At 45.0% G+C, this 23,694-nt stretch overlaps 1 protein-coding gene across 2 annotated transcripts in view; it reads right to left on the bottom strand.

Moving 5' to 3' along the window:
• Positions 1-23,694, bottom strand: part of LOC132825922 (collagen alpha-1(XXVII) chain-like) — a 593,955-nt gene that overhangs the window by 201,308 nt on the left and 368,953 nt on the right. For both annotated transcript variants that reach the window (XM_060841558.1, XM_060841557.1), the window contains exons 22-26: positions 23,015-23,059; positions 15,932-15,985; positions 9,957-10,001; positions 6,699-6,752; positions 1,223-1,276 (exon numbers count right to left, since the gene is read on the bottom strand). In XM_060841558.1, the coding sequence (XP_060697541.1) occupies positions 1,223-1,276; positions 6,699-6,752; positions 9,957-10,001; positions 15,932-15,985; positions 23,015-23,059 (252 nt within the window). The remainder of the gene's footprint in view (positions 1-1,222; positions 1,277-6,698; positions 6,753-9,956; positions 10,002-15,931; positions 15,986-23,014; positions 23,060-23,694) is intronic.

Raw genomic sequence — 23,694 nt, 5'->3', positions numbered from 1 at the left:
CTCATCAAAGTCACACCACACAGGTTATAGTCCAACAGGTGTGTTTGAAATCACAAGCTTTTGGAGCTCTGCCCCTTCGTCAGGTGACTTCACCTGATGAAGGGGCAGCGCTCAAAAAACTTGTGATTTCAAAAAACCTGTTGGAATATAACCTGGTGTCATGTGACTTCTGGATTATAGTCCAATACTGGCACCTCCTCATCATATCATACACCCCGACAAAGTTAGTCAAACCCAATTTTATTTTAGCTGGTCATTTATTAGCCTATACTTTGTCCATACACCTAATAAATTTATCCCAGATTATTGTCTTCTCAAGTTTATAAAATACTATTGAGATATATGTGGTTTACAGTAAATGCACTGTCACTAATACCTCAGTACTGGAAGCCCCCATGTCTAGTATAATGTACAATAACTGTGACAATATATACACAAGTACAGAACTGAATGAAAAGCTATCATATTAAAATATTTCTTGTTTTTAACATGTTCCACTTTTTCCTCTGCTGAAGATGCTGGCTCAAGGCTGAGGGGTTGATATTTTAGCCCAGGTGACCCAGTTGCCTTAAAGGGGAGATAACGTATAGATCTCTGGGGACTATTCAACTTGGGATTAACTTGACAGCTCCAACAGGGTGGAAGCCTTCACTGAGACTGCAGATCTATTTTTCACTCAAAACCATTTCCTATAAAAACATGTCCAGTTCACATGCAGTTTGGATGATTAAAATTGAAAGCAAAAATAGAAGGACCGGTCACTGAAAGGTCTGTTCTGAAGCCTGAATATTCAATGGTGCATTTCATAATGTCTATGGGTAGGAGTAAATAGGCTGTGCATTGTTTATCCTGTGGAATCTACCAAGTACCATGAAGCTGTTCACTGTGTAAATGCTATGCCCAGCTCAGTTGCCCTGGGTTGAAGCTGGTTAGCTCAGTTGGTTGGATGGCAGGTCTTGAGCAGATTGCTGCTGACACAGGGTTCAATCCCTCCACTGATGAGGGGTGGACTTGTATCTTTACCCTAATTGTCATGGTGCTATACATTAGACCAGCTACCATTAGGGCAGGCAATTCAAAAAATTAAACTACATCATAGATAGAGACTGTCCCCCGAGGAGCAGGAGGAGGATTTTAGCTGCACAGAACAGAGGCAGAGCACGACTTTGAGAAGGACAGAGATAAAGAAGAGAGGGCCAGTGAGAATGGATTTACCCCTTACCATTGCCCCTTTAACTCCTGGATGCCCTGGAGGACCTGTTTCACCACGGTCACCCTGCAGAAACACAAAGAGATGTCATTCAGTGGAAGCTCTCCAATACATGCCACAAAAATATTTGAACATCAGGTATTCTTGGAAGACCAGGCAATGGTTCTGTGTACGATTTTATTTGCAAAAGTACACCGATTCATAAATTATTTATAAGTAGATTACAAGACAGTTCAATTCTGACATCACAGAAAATATAGTGAAAATGTCACATTTTGCTTTGGCGTATTGCACCCATAAAAGTCTCCAGCCAAATGCAGAATTGTAACACTTATTAGGTATGGCAAGAGATTATTTACATTCATGTACAAGCCACAAGTGTTTCTAACAAGTGACAGCTGCTGAGGGGGTGTGTTTGCCCCGATTGCACTGAGTTCTATGTTTGCTCTAAGCAGGGAAAGTGAGCAAATCACGGTTCAATAACCAAGGACACAGGCCATGTCTTGTCGGGGCGGGGAACTCTGCTCGGGTCAGGGACGGTTGGCTTAGGTCAGGGGTCATGGTGCTCAGGTCAGAGGTCGGGATCACTGTACTTGGGTCAGGGCTCAGTAATGCACTGCTTGGGTCAGGGGTCATGGTCACGGTGTTCAGGTCAAGGGTCCTGGTGCTTGGGTCAGGGTCAGGGTCATAATGCTCAGTCAGGCCTTGTGGTGCTCAGGTCAGGAACCAGGGAAGTGGTGATCGGGTTAGGGATTGTGATGCTCGGGTCAGGGTCAGGTTGGGGTCATGTTGTTTGTGCCACGGGTTGTGGTGCTCGGGTCAGGGATCAGGGAAGTGGTGATCGGGTTTGGGATTGTGATGCTCGAGTCAGGGTCAGGTTGGAGTCATGGTGTTTGTGTCACGGGTTGTGGTGCCCAGGTCAGGGATCAGGAACGTGATGCTTGGATTAGGGTCAGGGTCATGGTGCTTGGGTCAGGGATCAGGGACGTGGTGCTTAGGTTAGGGTCAGGGTCATGGTGTTTATGTCAGGGGTCATGGTGCTCGGGTCAGGGATCAGGGACGTGGTGCTCGGGTTAGGGTCGGGATTATGATGCTTGTGTCGGGGTCATGGTGCTCGAGTCAGGGGTCAGGGACGTGGTGCTCAGGTTAGGGATTGTGATGCTCGGGTCAGGGTCAGGGTTAGGATCATGATGCTTTTGACAGGGGTCATGGTACTCGGGTCAGGGATCAGGGAAGTGGTGCTTGGGTTAGGGTCGGGGTCATGGTGTTTGGGTCAGGGATCAGGGACGTGGTGTTCCGGTTAGGGATTGTGATGCTCAGGTCAGGGTCAGGGTCGGGGTCATGGTGCTTGCGTCAGGAGTCGTGGTTCTCGGGTCAGGAATCAGAGACGTGGTGCTTGGGTTTAGGGTCAGGGTCATGGCATTTGTGTCAGGGGTCATGGTGCTCGGGTCAGGGATCAGGGACATGGTGCTCGGGTTAGCAATTGCGATGCTCGGGTGAGGGTCAGGGTCGGGTCATGGTGCTTGTGTCAGGGATCATGGTGCTCAAGTCAGGGATCAGGGACGTGGTGCTTGGGTTAGGGTCGGGGTTATGGTGTTTTTGTCAGGGGTCATGGTGCTCGGGTCAGGGATCAGGGACGTAGTGCTTGGGCTAAGGATTGTGATGTTTGGGTCAGGGTCATGGTGCTTGTGTCAGGGGTCGTGGTGCTCGGGTCAGGGATCAGGGACGTAGTGCTTGGGTTAGGGTCAGGGTCCTGGTGCTTGTGTCAGGGGTCGTGGTGCTCGAGTCAGGGATCAGGGATGTAGTGCTTGGGTTAGGGTCGGGGTCATGGTGTTTGTGTCAGGGGTCATGGTGCTCATGTCAGGGATCAGGGATGTGGTCCTCGGGTTAGGGAATGTGATGCTCGAGTGAGAATCAGGGTCATGGCGCTCGTTTCAGGGGTCGTGGTGCTTGGGTTGTGCTACTCTGCTAGGGTTTTGGAGCTGCTTTTGCCTGGGGTAGGGGAGGGAAGATTGGAGACATTGGGTCCATTTTATTTGAGTATTTGTTTTCCCAATCAACCTGTTCAGAGATGTTACCACACACCTATGGGGCAAGTGCAGCGATTCTGGGCCTTCTGGCTCAGAGATAGGGACACTACCACTACCACAAACAGCCCACCCTGTGTCTGCGAATTTTTTTTATTCAGAGGTGTTATCACACACAACTAGAACACTTTCTCACCACCAAATCACCATGACTTTTTTCTGAAACTACTAACTGCCAGTAGTAAATCACCTGTGAAGCTAATTAGAAATTTACAGATAGAGCCCAATCCAGGCAATGCAAGCCACCAAAGCGAGGGAGGGGTATGGGCTACATCAGAATGGAGTTGGAGGGCTGGATCTGCTTCATATATGTTCCTAATCAACCTGCTCAGAGATGGTATCCCACACCTCTAGAAAAGGTGGAGGTTGAACACATGCCTCCTGATTCAGAGGTAGGGATACTACCACCATATCAGTCGAGCCCTCCCTGGGTCTGAATTCTTTTTTATTTAGCCTATTTTTCTAATCAGAAACAGTATGACACATCTCTGGAACAGATGGGACTTGAACTCAGCTCTCTTGGTTCGGGGCAGGGATATAGCCACAACAGCCCCTTTATAGCTAACTCAATGTGGTCAGACATTATATTATATGCCTCTGGAGGACGTGGGGTTTAAACGCAGGCCTCCTGATTCTGAGTTAGGGATACTACCACCGTGCCACAAGAGGCTCTGGCTTCCTGGGTCTGCTCTCAGGTGATGAGTTCCAGCTGGGCAGGCCACTGTCTGTTACTACGGCAACTGACACTCACTGAGCTCCACTGGTAGATAAATGAGTGATTCCCCATGGGCGTTACAGTGGTTTGCCAGGAGAGACATACTAATAAGTACTATGAACAGTGCAGCACTCTCTTAACATCGCAATGGGTTATCAACTTAAGGCGACTGTATTCAAATCTCTGGGGGTCAATCACATGTGGTCCTGACTCAGACATCACAGCAACGCCCAATGAGTTACCACTGATACAGGAGGAAATGACTAAGATGACTGATGCACATTATCCGTGAAGCTCAGTAGAAACTCTTTCCAAACATGGAAGTGAGATAAGCACTTGAAGGATACATTGATGGAGTTGGATGACGAGGGATAGGAGACTGTTGGGCTGAGAGGGTCAAGTCTGTGCTCTAAATAGAGTCACGGAGGTCTACAGCACCCACAAAAGCCCTTCAGCCCATCGAGTCTGTGTCAGTCAAAAATAACCACTCACTATTTTAAACCCATTTTCCATAGCCCAGTACACTTTGGTATTACAAGTATACATCTAAATACGTTTTAGTTGCGATGAGGGTTTCTGTCTCTCCCACCCTTAGAGACAGTGAGTTCCAGATACCTATCACTCTATGGGTGAACAAGGTCATCCTAACATCCCTTCAAAATCTTCTGCCCCTTCCCTTCAATTTATGCCCCTTGGTCATTGATCCCTTCACCAAGGGGCGAAGTTTCTTCCTGTCACCCTGTCTCTGCCCCTCATTATTATACTATGTAACATTCTGTTAAGCAACGATCTTTATAATGGGCCCACACATTGGGTTTCCTTTTATGTCACTTACCACTGTTAGTTCCTCATTCTGGAGGGCACCGAGTCTGGTTCTAGCTGCCCTGCAGTTAGCTATATTCTTTACACTAACATGCCTGGATAACCTCTCAATTTCTATCAGTGTAATACCGCAAGCTCATATCTAACCGCAACACTTCATCTTCCGCCTTGGGACTCTCCAAATACACGGCATTGATGTTGATTTCATCAGTTTCCTCATCTCCTCTCCCCCACCTTATCCCAGATCTAACACTCCAACTCGGCATCGCCTTCTTCAACTGTCCTCCTAGTCCATCTTCCTTTTTCCCTATCTTCTCCACCCTTCACTCCAACCTATCATCATCACCCTTCACCTTCATCTACCTATCACATTCCCAACTACCTTCATCCCAGTCTCAGCTCCCTTGGGCCTTCCCTTCCATATTCCTGATGAAGGGCTTATGCCCAAAACGTCGCCTCTCCTGCTCCTCGGATGCTGCCTGACCTGCTGTGGTTTTCTAGCACCACACTTTTTGACACAGAATCATTCTGTATCAGTGGCTCAGTGGCTGCATTACCTTCAGATTGAGGGTGAAACTGAGAACTTGTTGGAACTTTAACAAGATTGCTGGAAAAAATACAGCAGGTCAAGCAGCATTCAAGGAGCAAGAGAGTTTACGTTTTGGGCATAACCTTCCTTCAGTCCTGAAGAAGGGTTAAACTCGAAACATCCACCCTCTTGCTCCTTGGATACTGCCTGACCTGCTGTGCTTTTCCCAGCACCACACGTTATCAACTCTGACTCTCCAGCATCTGCAATCTACACTTTCTTCTATTTTAACAAGACGGAGGCACAGGGACGAGTCCCTAGTTCCAGAAGCTGACTCACTTTAAATTTAATGTTTACCTTGCTCTCTGTGCACCTTCTCCACAGCCATAATATTGTATTCCTTGCTCTGTTCTATTACCCTAATATATGGTTCATAGTTCCTTGAAAGTAGAGTTGCAGAAAGATAGGATAGTGAAAGAGGCATTTGGGATACTTTCCTTTATTGGTCAGAGCATTGAGTATAGGAGTTGGGAGGTCATATTGCGGCTGTACAAGACAGTGGTTAGGCCACTTTGCAATACTGCATGCAATTCTGGCCTCCTTCCTATAGGAAGGATGTTGTGAAACTTGAAAGGTTTCAGAAAAGATTTACAAGAATGTTGCCAGGGTTGGAGGATTTGAGTTACAGGGAGAGGCTGAATAGGCTGGGGCTATTTTCCCTGGAGCATTTAGAGGCTGAGGGGTGACCTTATTGAGGTTTATAAAATCATGAGGAGCATGGATAGGATAAGTAGTCTTTTCCCAGGGGTGAGGGAGTCCAGAACTAGAGGCCATAGGTTTAGGATGAGAGGGGAAAGATATAAAAGAGGATCTAAGGGGCAACTTTTTCACACAGAGGGTGGTCCGTGTTTGGAATGAGCTGTCTGAGGATGTGGTGGAGGCTGGTACAACTGCAACATTTAAAAGGCATCTGGATGGGTATATAAATAGAAAAGGTTTAGAGGGATATGGGCCAAGTGCTGGCAAATGGGGACTAGATTAGGTTAGGATATCTGGTCGGCATGGACGAGTTGGACTGGAGGATCTTTTCTGTGCTGTGCATCTCCAAGACTCTGATATGATCTGCCTACACTGCACACAAAACAAAGCTTTACACTCTATCTAGAGACATGTGACAATAATAAATCAAATTTAAAAAGTTACCAGGTTAGACTGAACTGTCTACCTTTCATTAAAAAGATCCGTTAAGACACACTGATGTCCCAAGTCTCATTAAGACCATTATTATCCTCCAATAACTCGCTTTAAACATTAGTTGGCTGCAACTTAACGTACCTTTTCTCCAACTTTTCCGAGTTCGCCAATGGATCCCATGAATCCTGGTTGTCCCTTGTAAAAGAAAACAAATGGAAAAGTTTGAATAACAGGGACTAAAACATCCGACCCTTCTATTTGGGGATTCAGTCAAAGCAGCATTTGTACTGTTTTCCAAATGAGCAGTTTTCAAGAATACAAGAATGTAACAAATAGGGGCAGGAGTTAGCCATTGGACCCTTTCAAGTTGTCCATCAGTTCAATAAAATTACGGCTGACCTTTTATCACATTCCCAAAATATCCCCATGTCTCCTAACATCCAAACCTTTATCAACATTTGCTTTAAACATGCTCAATGATTGAGTATCCCAGACTTTCCTAAGGACAGAATTCCAAAGATTCCCAATTCTCTGAGTGAAGAAATTTTTCATCACGCCATCCTAAATATCACAAGATCCTTACAGTGTGGAAGCAGGCCATTCAGCCCATCATGTCCACACCAATCATCCAAAGATTATCTCACCCAGACCCACCATATCCCTGTAACTCTGCATATCCCATCCAGCCCTGAACACTATGGGCAATTCAGCATGGCCATCCACCCTAATCTGAACATCTTTTTGACTGTGGGAGGAAACCAGTGCACCCAGAGGAAATCTGCACAGAGTCAGGGAGAATGTACAAATTCCACACAGACAGTGGAATCGAACTCAGGTCCCTGGTGTTGTAAGGCAGCAATGCTAACCACTGAGCCATGACGTCCCCCCTATATCTAGCCCCTTATTCTGATACTGCAACCCCATGCTCTAGATTTCATATGGTTCTGTGGAACCATCTCTCATTCATTCCCTTTCATTCCCGATTAAAAATCTGTCCATCCCAACACTGAATATACTTAATGACTCAGCCTCCACAGCCCTCTGCATTGAACATTACAGCACAGTACAGGCCGTTCGGCCCTCAGGAAAAAATTTCACAGATAAAGTAGACTAGTGACTGGATCTGTGTGTGTGTGTGGATTGTAAAAAGTATTTCCATGCATTACAATAGTAAGGACAGCAAATGGAAAATTCCCCTGGAATAGTATCAAAGATCACAGGCCATAGACTCTGCCATGATGATTCAAGTCTGACTGTAATGACAAAGGCAGCTAATGAGCGTGATTTCCTTGTTCCATTCAACCTCTGATTGTCACCCAAGATGGAAGTAACAGTTCTAAAAAAAGTAAGAGATTTTCTTTGAAAACTCAACTGTTGTTCATATATTAAAATAAACTGAAAGAACTGAGGATGCTGTACATCAGAAACAAAAGCAGAAGTGGCTGGAAAAGCTCACCAGATCTGACAGCATCTGTGAAGAGAAAATCAGAGTTAATTCTCTCAGTTCTGAGGAAGGATCACCAGTCTCGAAACATTAACTCTAATTTCTCTCCACAGGTGCTGTCAAACCTGCTGTGCTCTTCCAGCCACTTCTGTTTCTGTCATTACCACATCATTCAGTAGTTACTAATCAGGAGTAATTTCATCCTCACTTTCCTGAGATTTTGTTTTTAGTGGCTAAGAGTTCATGCCTTTCCTATTGTCACTCCCCTGTGAAATGAGTGGAGGTGGGATTTTTAGACTGCTGAAAACCTACAGGAACAATGGAGTAATTTAACAAATTAAAACTTAATTTGCCAGGATTTTTCTGGTACATTCCAGCTAGGACCCACAGGTGGACGACGTTTGCTTTAAAGAGTGAGCAGGCAAGTGGTTGCCAGGTATTTGCCATTCTAAGAAGAGTGAAGAACTCATCATTGGCCATGGAATGATTCCCCAGTGGACTCTCCCCCAGATAAATGCCAGACCTCAGACATAGACCTCTTCATCTTAGCTGGATGCCCCTCTGTACAGCGCTGACGATTGTAAGATCACAGAAACCCTACTGTGTGGGCAACGGCCATTAGGCCCATCAAGTCTGCAATGACCACACAAAAGGCATCCCACCCAGACCACCTTTTTCTGCATTTCCCCCGGCTAATCCACATAAACTACACATCCATGGACACTATAACATGACCAATCCACATAACCTGCACATCAAGGAAACTTGAGCACCTGGGGGAAACCCATGGGGAGAACATGCAAACTCCACACAGACAGCCACCTAAAGTTGGAATTGAACCCAGAGTCCCTGGCACTGTGAGGCAGCAGTGCTAACCACTGAGCCACATGTCAATAAACTAGACTGCTTTTTAAATTCGTGATGTTTGCGTCAGGGCATAGCCCATCCCTAACTGTCCCTTGGGTGGGTGGTGGTGAGCTGCCTTCTTGAACCGCTACAGTCCTTGGGGTGTAGGGACATCCACAGTGCAGTTAGGGATGGAATTCCAGAATTTTGACCCAGGGACAATGAAGGAATGGCAAGTTATCTTCATGTCAGGATCATGTGTGTGGCTTGGAGGGGAACATGTTATGTTACAGCAACACAGCAAAAAGTATCACTCAGCCTATAATTATACTCCCAATCGTATGCTGTTGGTAACCTCTGAAGTATGTTTAATAACTTTAATTACAGAAGTCTGCATGGTGAACGAAAAGCACAAAAAAAAGTACACAATGATTACAACATTTGTGCAAACACTCCAGACAAAGTCTGGAAATAAAACATTCTATACAGCTTGGCCAACAGTGGCCTATTTCCCAAGCCTGCCTTTTAGTTGACTCTGGATTGAGCAGTGAAGTTTCTGTATGTCCCAAAGGAGAAAATTATTTCAGTTTCTGTCTCATCTGAATGGATTTGAGATCCAAACATAATACTCAAAAAAACCTCTCAATTTGAACATCAAATATCGCCCCCAGAATCTTTTTTTTTGATTGGCACATTGAATTTTGCCATTTCATAAGCCACCTTTTATGTGCCAAGATTTGTAAATTCTCAGTCATTTATGTTATGTATTTTCATCAGACCACGCACTCAAAATGGTGCCATCAGCATCTTTGAGACATGAACTATTTACAGACTAGATAAAAACTGAAAGAACTGCGGATGTTGTAAATCAAAAACAAAAACAGAAATTGTTAGAAAAGTTCAGCAGGTCTGGCAGCGTCTGTGGAGAGGAATCAGAATTAATGTTTTGGGTCCAGTGACCCTTCTTCAGAACCGAGGTTAACTCTGATTTCTCTCCACAGATGCTGCTAGACCTACTGAGCTGTTCCAGTGCTTTCTGTATCTACAGGCTAACCAGAGTTCAGCAACAATTCTGTTCACGCATTGAGAACAGGACAATTAATAGTTACCTGTTCTCCGACCTTTCCCACCTTCCCAGTATCGCCGGGTTCACCCTGAGAGTGCGAGGAGAGAGAGAGAGAGAGAGAGGGGGAGAGAGAGAGAGAGAGAGAAAACAATGACAACTTCAGATGGTGCTGTCTCTGAGTAGAAAACAAAATGTATTGGTGCAGCTTTCTTTTGAATTGAGCCCATGGTCCAGTTTTAAGTGTGGCTAGCTTCTCAGGGATCTATGTCTCACCTTCATGAGCCACTCAGAGAATAGTGAGCATGGGATCGCATTAGTAGCATTTCACGGAGAAAGGCAGCACCCAGGAGACAGAGTGGGTGCAGGTTACTGAGCATTACCGGCCCAACACCCACTTTCGGGATTATCAAAAATTTTCTCCCCACAAATAGGCAGTAAAAATCCTCGGAATTTCTGCAAACCTTCCTGTACTTCAGGCGTACATTAAAATGTCACTGTTTTATCACTAAAATATCACACAGTTAATACAGAACAAACAAGTTAAGATTGACATTGCAACTTTCCCACTATTTTCCCTGCAGGATATATGAAAATAGTAAAGCTTGGAAATGAATATACTGGTCCATAATACTGGAAATTCAATGTACTGGTTCTTAATACTTGGAATCGAATGTACTGGTCCTCTGTACTGGGAAATGAATGTACTGGCCCTTAATACTGGGAATTGAACATACTGGTTCTCTACATTTGGAATTGAAAAGTATGGGTTCTCTATACTTGGAATCAAATGTACTGTTCCTATATTGGGAAATGAATGTACTGGTCCTCTATACAATACTGGTAATCAAATGTACTGGCGTTCTATACTGGGAATCAAATCTACTGCTCCTCTGGGAATCAAATGCATTGGTCCTCTACATTTGGAACTGAAATGCAATGATCCTCTCTCCTTGGAATCAAATGTATTGGTCCTCTATACTTGAAAATGAATGTATGGTACACTAGACATGGAACTGAATGTACTGGTCGAACTGGAGGACTGCTCTGAGATATAGAAGACAAACTGGAGCAGTATGCATCATTTGCAAGTTTTACTAGTTTTTCCTACTAGGATGTCACATGGCCCAGACCAGTATATCTTACTGGCCAGTTTTAGTGGGTTTCACTCCTGCACTGGGTAAAACCAAAGGAAGTTTCAATCAAAACTCCATAATATGTACAAGGAACAGAAGAAGGCCACTCAGCCCTTCGAGCCAACTTTCCCATTCAATAAGATTGTGGCTGGTCTGATTGTTATCCTCAACTCTACATTCCTGCACATCCCCTGATAATCTTTCATCTCTCTTAAGAACTCGGAACCCGTCCATCTCTGCCTTAAAAATAGTTAAAGATTCTGCAATCAATTTGTGTTGAGGAAGGGAATTCCACACAGTTGGAGTTTTCAGTAGGGAAGCAGGCCTGTTGTGTGGAATGGCCAGCATGCTCCCTTGGTCCTGTCCACTGTTGTGCCGTAAAAGCCATCATCACGGATTTCCCAACCCGCAGGTCCTTCAGCTCCTAGCTAAGGTCGGGAAGGATGTCCTAAAGCACTGGAACGCCGGCCGGATTTCCCCTCTCCAGTCATGACGCAGGCCTCCTTGCTGGATTTCTGAGCAGCAGTAGCTGGGAGTGAGTAGCAAACCATTTCGCCTGTTGACAGTCGTGTTTGAGGTGATATCGCCTGGGATATCGCCTGGGATTTTCCAATGCTGCAGAGGTTGGGGGAGGGGGTGAGGATGGTGGGGACTTCCAGACCCAGACCGGAGTCCCAGACCTTCCCAAATTTCCTGATTGGGAGTCTGCCCCATGAAATAACCCCCACCCCAATATGGCGCTACTTTATGAATTTTCTCATCAAGTGTTTTGAAATTGGGGTAGCCTGGGGAGCGAGAACACCTTTCTGCTGAAATACCCTCTCAATGTTTTATAGAATATTATAGAATTTACTGTCAAATATATTTTTACAAGAAAAATACAATGAACAGTGTTGTATGTCGTCCAGCATGATGCCACAATTACCCACCGCCTTCCACAGCCTCGTGCTGTTCTTGAGCTGTGAACTCCCTAACAGACCTGCCCTCTGGGTGTCCGGCCTGATAACCTTAATTGGGTAGCAAAATGCAGCCCCCCACTTACGCCACTGCCTTAACCCCTTTCCATGCGATTGGGGACTCAGTGATTCCCAGCTCCTGATTTCTCACCCCTGGAGTGAAAATGCAGGCGACTTAGTGTGTTACGCAGATTAAACTCCATGTTCCATCCTGAAGTGATTACAGGGACTCTGGTTCACAGCTGTGGGGATAATGGTTGTTTGGTTATAGTTTAGAAGAAGTGTTAAGTGCACAACTGTTGAAAGATTAAACACACATTATGACAGAATGGACGGGTGTAGCAAAAGAATAAAACTAAAATTGGTTCAAGTTCACAGAACACTTAATGCTCAGAAATGCATGAATTTGTTTTGCTCAGACAGGCCTTCGGGGTAGATTTTAACTCTGTTTGGTAAGTGGCCCAAAATACAACTCTCCATTAGTATTCCTCCTGGCATTTCAATGACAGTCACTGTCAAAGCAGTGGTCCTAACTAGAAAATTCTCAGCTCTGGTCCCTCAAATCGGGTGTTATGAGGAAGACAGGACCAGTCCAAACTCAAACATTGCTGGGAACTGGGAGAGGAACTAGGAGTTTGCCCTGCAGCTGGCTACCAGTCACCTTGATTCCTGGACAACTACCACAGCTTGTTCTAGCTTCAGCAGAGTATGCATTTTTAAATTGAAGTGAAACAGGGGTGACTCGCTGTCTCCTGTGACTTTGAGACAGTAGGGACTGCAGATGCTAGAAGTCGGAGTCAACAGATAGAACGTAGAACATTACAGCACAGTACAGGCCCTCGATGTTGCGCCGACCTGTGTAACCAATCTGAAGCCCATCTAACCTACACTATCCCATTCTTGTCCACGTGCCTATCCAATGACCATTTAAATGTCCTTAAAGTTAACAAGTCTACTACTGTTGCAGGCAGTGTGTTCCTCGGCCCAACTACTATCTGAGTAAAGAAACTACCTCTGACATTTTTCCTATATCTATCACTCCTCAATTTAAAGCTATGTCCCCTCGTGCTAGCCATCACCACCTGAGGAAAAAAGCTCTCACTGTCCACCCTATCTAACCTTCTGATTATCTTGTATGTCTCAATTAAGTCACTTCTCAACCTTCTTCTCTCTCATGAAAACAGCCTCAAATCCCTCACAGCCTTTCCTTGAAGACCTTCCCTCCATACCAGGCAACATCCTCATAAATTTCCTCTGAGCCCTTTCCAAAGCTTCCACATCCATCTGATAATGTGGGGACCAGGGCTGTACGCAATACTCCAAACGTGGCCGCACCAGAGTTTTGTACAGCTGCAGCATGATTCCGAAACTCAATCCCTCTACCAAGAAAAGCTAACACACCGTATGCCTTCTTAACAACCCTCTCAACCTGGATGGCAACTTTCAAGGATCTACGTACATGGACACCGAGATCTCTCTGCTCATCTGCACTACTAAGAATCTTACTATTAGCCCAGTACTCTACATTCCTGTTACTCCTTCCAAAGTGAATCACCTCACACTTTTCCACGTTAAATTTGCCACCTCTCAACCCAGCTCTGCAGCTTATCTATGTCTGTGTAACCTACAACATTCTTCGTGATTATCCACAACTGTAATAACCTTAGTGTCATCCGCAAATTTACTAACCCATCCTTCTATGCCTTCATCCAGGGAATAAAAATGGCAAACAACAGTGGACCCAAAACAGATCCTTGCGGTACCCCTCTAATAACTGAACTCCAGGATGAATATTTTCCATCAACCCTCTGTCTTCTTTCAGCTAGCCAATTTCTGATCCAAACTGCTAAATCCCCCCCAATCCCACACCTCCGTATTTTGTGCAGAAGCCTACTGTGGGGAAACTTATCAAATGCCTTACTGAAATCCATATAAACCACATCAACCGCTTTAGCCTCATCCACCTGTTTGGTCACCTTCTCAAAGAACTCAATAAGGTTTGTGAGGTACGACCTACCCTTCACAAAATCATGTTGACTATTCCTAATCAACTTATTCCTTCCTAGATGATTGTAAATCCTATCACTTATAATCTTTTCCAACACTTTGCCCACAACTGAAGTAAGGTGTACATGTCTATAATTTCCAGGGTTATCTCTTATAATCTTTTCCAACATTTTACTCACAATCGAAGTAATTTCCCTTCTTGAACAAGGGAACATCATTTGCTATTCTCCAAACTTCTGGCATTATTCCTGTAGACGATGACATGATAAAGATCAAAGCCAAAGGCTCGGCAATCTCCTCAGTGGCTTCCCAGAGAATCCCAGGATAAATGCAATCCGGCCCAGGGAACTTATTATTTTGCACTTTCCAGAATTGCTAACACCTCCTCCTTATGCACCTCAATCACAAGATGTGAGGCTGGAACAGCACAGCAGGTCAGACGTCACCCGAGGAGCAGGAAAGTCAAGGTTGCGAGCAAAAGAGTTTGACACACACTGTTTCCTGTTCATGTATCTCACAGTACAGACAAGTGAACACTCAGACAGGGCTTGGCTCGTTCTGGTTCAATCTGATCCAGCTAAGCTGAGGCCAAGACCAGCCTGACACAGTGTGGAAGTTGGGAGGAAAGGGTTGGATTTGTATCCCAGAGCTACATTCCTTTCTGAACTCTGGACATGTTGTTTCTGCAGTTGGGCCTTTGACAGAAACAAGCTGTGTTCAGTACTGTTGACACTACTGCAAGGTAACAGGGGCACAATTCAAGAGTGTACTAAGGAACACAGGGCGCTCCATGTGCATCCATCTCAGAAGCTGAGGTAGGACCACACGAGACCACACAGTAAAGCGTGTGGGACCCCAGAGGTCATGAATTGAGGTACTGAGTCCAAATCATGGAGGTTACTTTGAACTGTTATAAAGCTCTGGTTAGTCCACATCCCGAGTATATCATTCAATTCTGGTCTTTAGGAAGGATGTGAGGGCCCTAGACAGGTGATCTATCAGAACGGTTCCTGGGTTGAAGGATTCGAAGCTGTGGTTGTTCTCTCTGGAGAAACTGATGGGAAATGCACAAGACTGTGACTGACTTCAGTAAGCCAGGCAAAGTCAAAAGGTTTCTCTAAGCTCATGGTACAAGGGCCAGGGGACACAAAGCTAAGGCTCTGGGTGAGAGATGATCATGCAAGATTTGAAAAGGAACATTATTTTTCATGCAATGAGTGGCAATGGGCTGGAACTCATTGGCCAAGAGAACATTGGAAATGGAGACAAGCATGGATTTCAAATGGAAATTGGATAGGTACTTGGAATCCCTATAGAGTGGAAGCAGGACATTTGGCCCATCGAGTTCTCACCAACTCTCTGAAGAGCATCCCACCCAGACTTACCTCTACTCTCTCTCTGTAACTCTGCAATTCCCATGGCCAATCCATCTAGACTACACATTTTTGAACTGTAGGAGGAAACTGGAACACCCAGGGGAAACCCACGTAGATGCGGGGAGAATGTGCAAACTCCATACACAGTTACCCAAAGATGGAATCAAACCTAGGTTCCTGGCTCAATGAAGCAGCAGCGCTAACAATTGAACCCCCATGATACCCCAAGGAAAGGAAATAATAAAAGGCTGTGAGGACAGAGCGGATGAATGGGATGGCTGGATTGCTGTGTAGAAAAGCATCATGGATTCAATGGGCCCAAATAACGTCCTTCGTTCCCATAAGGATGCTGGAGAATCATATCAGTACGATCAGAAAGGATATCAGTGAATATTGAGCAGATGTAAGCAAGGCTTGTTTGCGGAAGCAAATCCCGATCTTGTTAAATACATTTTGGACTTTACAGATAACAGATGTACCTTGAGTTAAATATACATAAAGCAGACCCCATGTGACCCAGACTGTGACAGCAAGCTAATGGTTTACCTTTGGGCCATCGGGTCCTGGTTTCCCAGGAAATCCTCGCCTTCCAGGACGTCCCTATGAAAACACACAGAAATGGAACAAAATTAATGCAAATGTTAGATCGTGCAAATTAATTTCAAAAACCATTCTGCATTTTAAAACACATTCGGTCACTCGAAGGACTACTTTGGTATGTCAGAACTTTGCTGGAACAATACAACTGACTTTGAAAGTGAAGAGAAGCTCCCAAGCTGCTCATCTCTCACATTTCTGACAATGGCCCACACGGTTAATCAGCACAACAGCTCCTAACTCACCAGGAATACAGTGGCAAGAGGAGACCATTCAGCCACTGGGTTCTTCTGTAATTCAGTGAGATCATGGCTGGTCTGTAAGCTACCTCCACCTGAACTGGCCACTCTAATGGGTACACCTCATTTTCTGGTCTGTGTTATCACAGAACAAGCTAAGGCAGCTTTTAGAATGTGACATACCTCAACATTAGGGACTCACTTCATGCGAACATTGTGATGCGATTTGTATATATTTTTGTATCATTTACTTTACAGCTTGGATTTTGAACCGGTGGCATATGGGTTTTAGTCTTTAGAATTTGGATTTTGACTGGTAGCATATGGGTTTTATGTGAATATGAGGGGATTTAAATGATTAACTTGTTAGTGTTCTTGAAGGCATGCCTTTTTTAAACTAGTGTGCAAAAGTGAGCCCCTGGGATAATTCTAGAAATTTGTTTTTAGTAGGAGAGTTTTACAAACAGACAGTGCAAACTTGAGATGCATCAGTTTGTTTATTGTTTCGAAGGATCAGGGTTTTTTTTTTGCTAAGGGTAACATCCCAAATCTTGAAAGGTGTTTGTTTTTCTGTTCACAGAGTCTTAGTAGAACCGAGATGTGTGAAACAGCTTCTCCTGAAGAAAGGAGATCCTTTAGAACTGTTAAGAAAGAAGTTAGCTAGGTGTAAGGGTTTTAGTGTGAAACTCCAAGCCAGCAGTGTTTGGTTAGAAACCTGAAAGGGTCAGAATCATAGAATCCCTACAGTGTGAAAGCCAACCATTTAGCCCATCAAGTCCACACAGGCATTCTGAAGAGCATCCCTCCCAGACCTGTCCCATACTCTGTTACCCTGCATTTCCCCTGGTTAATCCATCTAGCCTGCACATCCCTGGAAGCAAAGGACAATTTGGTATGGCCAATCCACCTGACGTGCACAACTTTGGACTGCAGTAGGAAACCGATGCACTCAGAGGAAACCCACGCAGACACAGGCAGTCACCTAAGGATGGACCTGAACCTGAGTTCTTGGCACTGTGAGGCAGAAGCGCTAACCACTGAGCCACCTTGTTGCCCTCTTATTTGAAGCTGAAATGGTTTAAGCTCTGTTCTGTGACTAGTCAGGTAAGAGGTTATCAAATTCACAAGAAAGTTAGTTAGGTTAAACCTGTGGCTGTGATACAGAAACAAACTCTCCCTGGTTGGGGTAACCAGGAAACCCTAAAGGTAGGGATCTGCCATCTGCACTGATACCAAAACCCACAGTTAAAGCTGCTAGGTTCTCCACTTGGCACAGACCTCCCCTGCTATGGATAAAATAGACCACTTAGACATCTGAAAAAGCCAAAAGATGGAGGTTGGAGGTCAGCCGGTACCTGAAGTCCCTCGAGTGGACATTGCTCAAACTTGGCACGATATATAGACTGAAGAACTCCTAGTCAAACAGAGTGGCTGGTAGGGTTCTTGCAGGTGAATGCTCCTCCACAGGGGTCCCCAGTGGGTGGGGAGGGAAGTCGAGAAGGGTGGAGAGGTGTTGAAGTCTTGCTCTGAACTGAATGGGTTGCAAGGCTGGAAAGCCTGCCGTCTGAAAAATGCCCAGGGGTTGAATTAGTTTGGTGTCAGCATGTTTTTCTCCTCTTTCCATCCATTATAGGAACCCCTGTGAAAGACGTCAGTTCAACCTCAAGCCAGAGATTTGCTGCACAAAGTTGGCTGGAGTTCAACACAAAACGGGGCTAGGGAACAACACAAGAACAGCTGATATGGGAAAATGGGAAAACTGATACTGCAAGAGGGTGTCCTTGTGGAGTTGAGACAGTGTAAGGGGGAGATTTCCTGTGAGCCTGACTGAGCTGGACTAACTTTGATGTCAGTATTAGGTGCCAAGGAATATTCATTTCTCAGTAGGAATGTCCCTGACCTCGCTCAACGTCAAAATATTCATAGCTAAACTTTTACATGAAAAAAGCACTTCAATCAACTCCTGAGAACTTGTGCCTGAGTTTGCTTTGATTATTTTGCTCAAATGGTAGATTGTAGCCAATGCCCCGCTGTGTTCTCAGTGAATAAAGATCTTATGCTAATGCTGCATCTGAATTGGTAAATGGAATAAGTGGGTTATCAGATGACAACAGACGGATCGCAATATAGATGCCACTTTCATTGGCACTGTGGTCTATCCCAAATCTAAGTGCAGTTCAGGGACTTCTGCACTCATTTAATACTGGCCTTTTGATGTTAACCACTTCATCACTGGTAGCCTGAGCCCTAAGCTCTCTCCAAAATCTCACCACCGTCCCTTTGAAAAATATCTTCTTTGATCGAGCTTTAGACCACTGGTCCTAATGTCTCCTAACACATTTTGGTTTCAAAGTTTGTTTTATTAAGGTCATGAGCAGTGACTTGCAACATTTTATTTTGCTAAAGGCCATGCATAACTCCTCGTCATTGCTCTTCTACAGTTTGCACCCATTCTTCATGGACAGTTACTGGTACATTAACAGCCTTGCATCTTTCTTCCCAGTCACAGTTAGTGGGCATTGCCAAAGTCGATTATACAGCCACAAACTTGATCGCACAAAACGTCAGTCCAAAAATAATACTGACACTTGTTTGTAAAGGATGATTCAGCAGCCCATTCCAAACCACACTCACTGAGGGCTTTTCTGCATCTCAAGGAGAACTCTCTTCCCCCAGGATGGTGAGCTGCCAGGGTTGGACTGGGATGGACAAAGTCAGAAGCCACATGATCCCAGATTATAGTCCAACAGGTTTATTTGAAATCACAAACTTTTGGAGCGCTGTCAAGTGACGAATAACTTCACTTGATGAAGGGCAGTGCTCTGAAAGCTTTGATTTCAAAGAAAGCTGTTGAGCTATAACCTGGTGTTGTGTGACACTTGACTTTCTCTTCCCCCATGTCTTGCTCAATGACACCCTTTCACAAATCTCTTACATACCCTGTGTCCTCAAAACCTCCAAATCAAATCCTCCATGCTATCCTTTCTAACAAATCACATTCAGAATCTGCTCCAAATTTTCTTCACTTCCTTTAAATGTTAACCAAAGCTCCTTGATATAGGGAAATGGAGTGTGACCTCCACAGAGTATGCGGCTTGCTTCTATCTCAAACCGAATACTCACAGCCTTCTTGGTGTTCTTCCTCAGAAGGATGCACAGCGCTTCCCCCCTTAAGCTAAACTCTGTCTTTCATCTCTACATTTTCAACTCAACCATCTCTTTTTCAAATTTCAAATCATGCTCACTAACCCTCCCCAGAGGGCAATTAAGAATCGCTCAAATTGCTTTGGGTTCAGAGTCACAAGTAGGCCAGACCAGGTGAGGATGGCAATTTCCTTCCCTAAAGTTCATCAGTGGTTTTTTTCCTGACAATTGATTCATGGTCGTCATTAAACCCCTAATTACAGAATTATTCAAATTCTTCCATCTGCTGTGGCGGGATTCAAACTCTGGTCCCCACACTGTTAGCTGGGTTTCTAGATGAACAGTCTCTAGATTAACAGTCAAGAGTGTGGCGCTGGAAGAGCACAGCAGATCAGGCAGCATCCGAGGAACAGGTAAATCGACATTTCGGGCAAAAGCCCTTCACTCCTCATGAAGGTTTTTGCCCGGAATGTTGATTTTCCTGCTCCTTGGATGCTGCCTGAACTGCTGTGCTCTTCCAGCGCCACACTCTCGACTCTAATCTCTAGTATCTGCAGTCCTCACTTTCTCCTAGTCTCTGGATGAACAGTCCAGTGATAATACCACTAGGCCATCACCTCCCCCTTAGTTGCTTAGGACTCACTGTTTCAAATCCCATTCTGACTTCTTCACACCCTGTTCAGCATTCAGCCACTCAAAATGTTCTCAATGTTTGCTGTTCAAATCTCAAACAGCGCCCAACACCAACTCTCTCTCTTTCACATCTCACTCTGCTCTTATCCCCCAAGTCATCATTCAACCCATCAGAAATCTCCCCAAGTCAGACAAGCTGGGAGGAAGGAGAGAGGTTCCTGTGCAGCCAGGAAACAGCCTCCCTGTGGGATAACACTCCACATTGAAGTTCCTGCTGTGAGCTTTCCTCGTTCTGAGGAGCAAGCGCAGACTCCCCCCTTCACACACCCCCCACTCTCTCACACAAACACCAACACATTCACACGCACACCCCCACACTAACACTCCTACACTTACCCCCCCATCACACACCCCCCCCCCAGACTCTCTCACACACCTACACATATGCCCCCAAACACATTCATCTCCCCCCCACACTCTCACACCCATACACCCTCCCTATTCACTCATCTCCCCGCCACACTCTCACACACACACACCCTCACATACACCATACATCTCACACACTCACCAACCCTCACTTTGTCACACACCACAGCTAACTCACACACACACCTACACACTCACCCACCCCGACACTCTCAAACACACACACATCCACCACACACACACTCACCCACTCCTACACTGTCTCACAGACACCCATTCTCACACACACCTACATACTCACCACTACAAAAACACACTCACCCCTACGCACACACACTCACTCCCACACTCTCTCACACACCCCTCCATTCTCACACACACACACCCCACACACTCACCCACCTCCACCTTCTCATACACATACCCCCAACTCTCACACACCTACACACTCACTCCTACACACATACACACTCACCCATCCCTACGATCTCACACACAGCCCCACTCTCACACACACCTACACTCCACCCACACATGCGCACACATACACTTACACACACATGCTCACATGCATACACATGCATACATATCACATGGTTACACACATACACGCCCCCCCATACTCGCACCCATTCTCACACAGACACCCCCCCCACACTCACCCCTACACACACACACATGCACACACACACACTCATTCCCACAATCTCTCACATCTACACATAAACACATCCACCTTTGCCACCCTCACAGTACACACCCTGCCCATATACACCCACAGACACCCACCCCCACACTCCCCCACACACTCTCACAAACACACCCACTCTCACACTGTCACACACACACTCATCCACCCCCACACTCTCACACAGACACTCTCACACACCTACATACTTACCCCTTTGCACACACATATATACTCACTCCCACACTCTCTCACATCTACACATCCATACTCCTCGACACATATGCTTACACACACATGCTCACACAGATGCATATGATCATTGATTAAAGCTTTACAGTTATGACTGGAATATGACAGCTTTGTGGAATATTTCCAATTGCGTCATTCTGATAGAAGACACATTTTATCAAAGCTGTTCATGAAGAAACAGGTTCACACTCTGTACTTGGTTCAACCCAACCCAACTCAGTGCCTGCCAATAGCTGGTTCATTTCTCTGGGCAGTACCTTGACTGAATTTGAAAAGAACCTGGCATTTAATTGCCAATCCGCAATAATGGCTGCATTCTCCATGCAATCTCTACCATCATTGCCTCTCTTGTCCCATTTAGGAAATGAAAATAAATGCTGGCCCAGCCGGCAAAGCCGACATCCCTTCAGTGAACAACGTAAAGGGAGTCCACTTACCAGCACTCTCCTCTCCTGCAAATATTGGGTTCCTTTTGAATTTGAGTTCTTGCTAAATGTCCGAACAATTGCAAGATGAAAAGCTTTGACGTAGCTTTATGAAAAATTCTCAGGTTCTTTAATTCCAAATTTCAGACTGTGTGTAACAATACACTGAATACATTGCATTACAGATCTGTGTAGATGATTTGCCTACATGTACAATACTTTTCCATAGTTGCAATTAGATCTCAATTTGAACTTGCTTGAATAAGTATCTTACCTTGGCATTTTTAGGAGATTTATGAACACTGGTAATGGTCACATAATTGTGATAAGGTTCTAAGTACTGTCACCATGCACATTGAAAAGAGTCAGATTTTACCAAATTCCGAGCTTAAGGCTGATAAAGATCCCGACCTGAAACGTTGACTCCCCTGTTCCTCTGATGCTGCCTGACCTGCTGTTCTTCTTCCAGCTCCACACTTTATCAACTCTGACTTTTCAGCATTTGCAGTCCTCATTATCTCTGAGTTTAAGGCTTTCCCTTGTGTGAGTAGCTTATCCTATTAGCTAACATTTCATACAATCCCTACAGTATCGAAACTGGCCAATTGGCCCAACAAGTCCACACCAACCCTCCAAACAACATCTCACCCAGATCCATTCCCTATCTCTGTTACTTTTACATTTTGCCCTGACTAATGCACCTAACCTACACATCCTTGAACAATATGGGCAATTTAGCATGGCCAATTCACCTGACCTGTGCATCTTTGGACTGTGGGAGGAAACCAGAGCACCTGGAGGAAACCCACGCAGACACGGGGGGAATGTGCAAACTCCACACAGTCGCCCGAGGTTGGAATCGAACCCGGGTCCCTGGCGCTGTGAGGCAGCAGCGCTAACCAGTGAGCCATCATGATGAGCAGTTTGCTAATTTTCTGAGGAAGACACCGTGACGACTTTCAGCTGTGAATCCACACTCTTCTACTCAATGGTGCCAGTGTATCACTGACAGATTGGTAACTTACATTATAACTTGTTTAAATTATTAATCTGCGTGCTTTTTTAATCTAATACACTCATTCGCTTCACTATGCCAAAAATATTTTTACATCATATAAAACTGACTTCATCTGATCTTTACTTAAGCTTCCGGGAGTATGTTTTGATTCATTTATGAACATTAGAAGGAATGAGTTATCATTAATGTAAAATACAGACATACCTCAGGGCCTGGATCACCCAATGGTCCCATTCGACCCTCATCGCCCTGTAATGAATTACATAAAAAGCATCAGAGAGTGAATAATGTGGTTTACTCACAAGGATATACGTCCCCATCTTCCTGGGTGCGACCTGGAACTGCAACCAAACTGGTGCCCATCATTTTGTCACCTCCTGGCCATGTCAAAGCCTGTTTACCATCTACACGACACAAGTCAGGAGTGTGATGGAATACTCCCCACTCGCCTGAACGAGTGCAGCTCTAACTGTACTCAAGAAGCTCGACACTATCCAGGACAAAGCATCCAGAACATGATTGGCACCGCATCCACAAACGTCCACTCCCTCCACGACTGACGTTCAGAAGTAGCTGTGTGTACTATCTACAAGATGCACTGCAGAAATTCACCAAAGATCATCAGATAGCACCTTCCAAATCTTGGACCACTTCCATCTAGAAGGACAAGGGCAGTAGATATATGGGAATATCTGCAAGTTCAGAGAGTAAACATGTGATTGATGCACATTGGCTCACTTTGCCTTGGATTCCTGAAAACAGAGCTCCAGTATGACCAGAGCATGTATTCCCAAGCATCGCTGGTTTTATTTTTATTGTTTTTTTCCCCTTATCAGGTGGATTTAGACACATCTTTCACTGTCTCTAGGTCAAAATCAAGGAAC

Source organism: Hemiscyllium ocellatum, chromosome 21, assembly GCF_020745735.1.
Source record: "Hemiscyllium ocellatum isolate sHemOce1 chromosome 21, sHemOce1.pat.X.cur, whole genome shotgun sequence".
In the NCBI taxonomy this organism is placed as follows: domain Eukaryota; kingdom Metazoa; phylum Chordata; class Chondrichthyes; order Orectolobiformes; family Hemiscylliidae; genus Hemiscyllium; species Hemiscyllium ocellatum.
The sequence above is the reverse complement of the archived record's forward strand: the minus strand, read 5'-3'. Positions and strand labels throughout refer to the sequence as shown.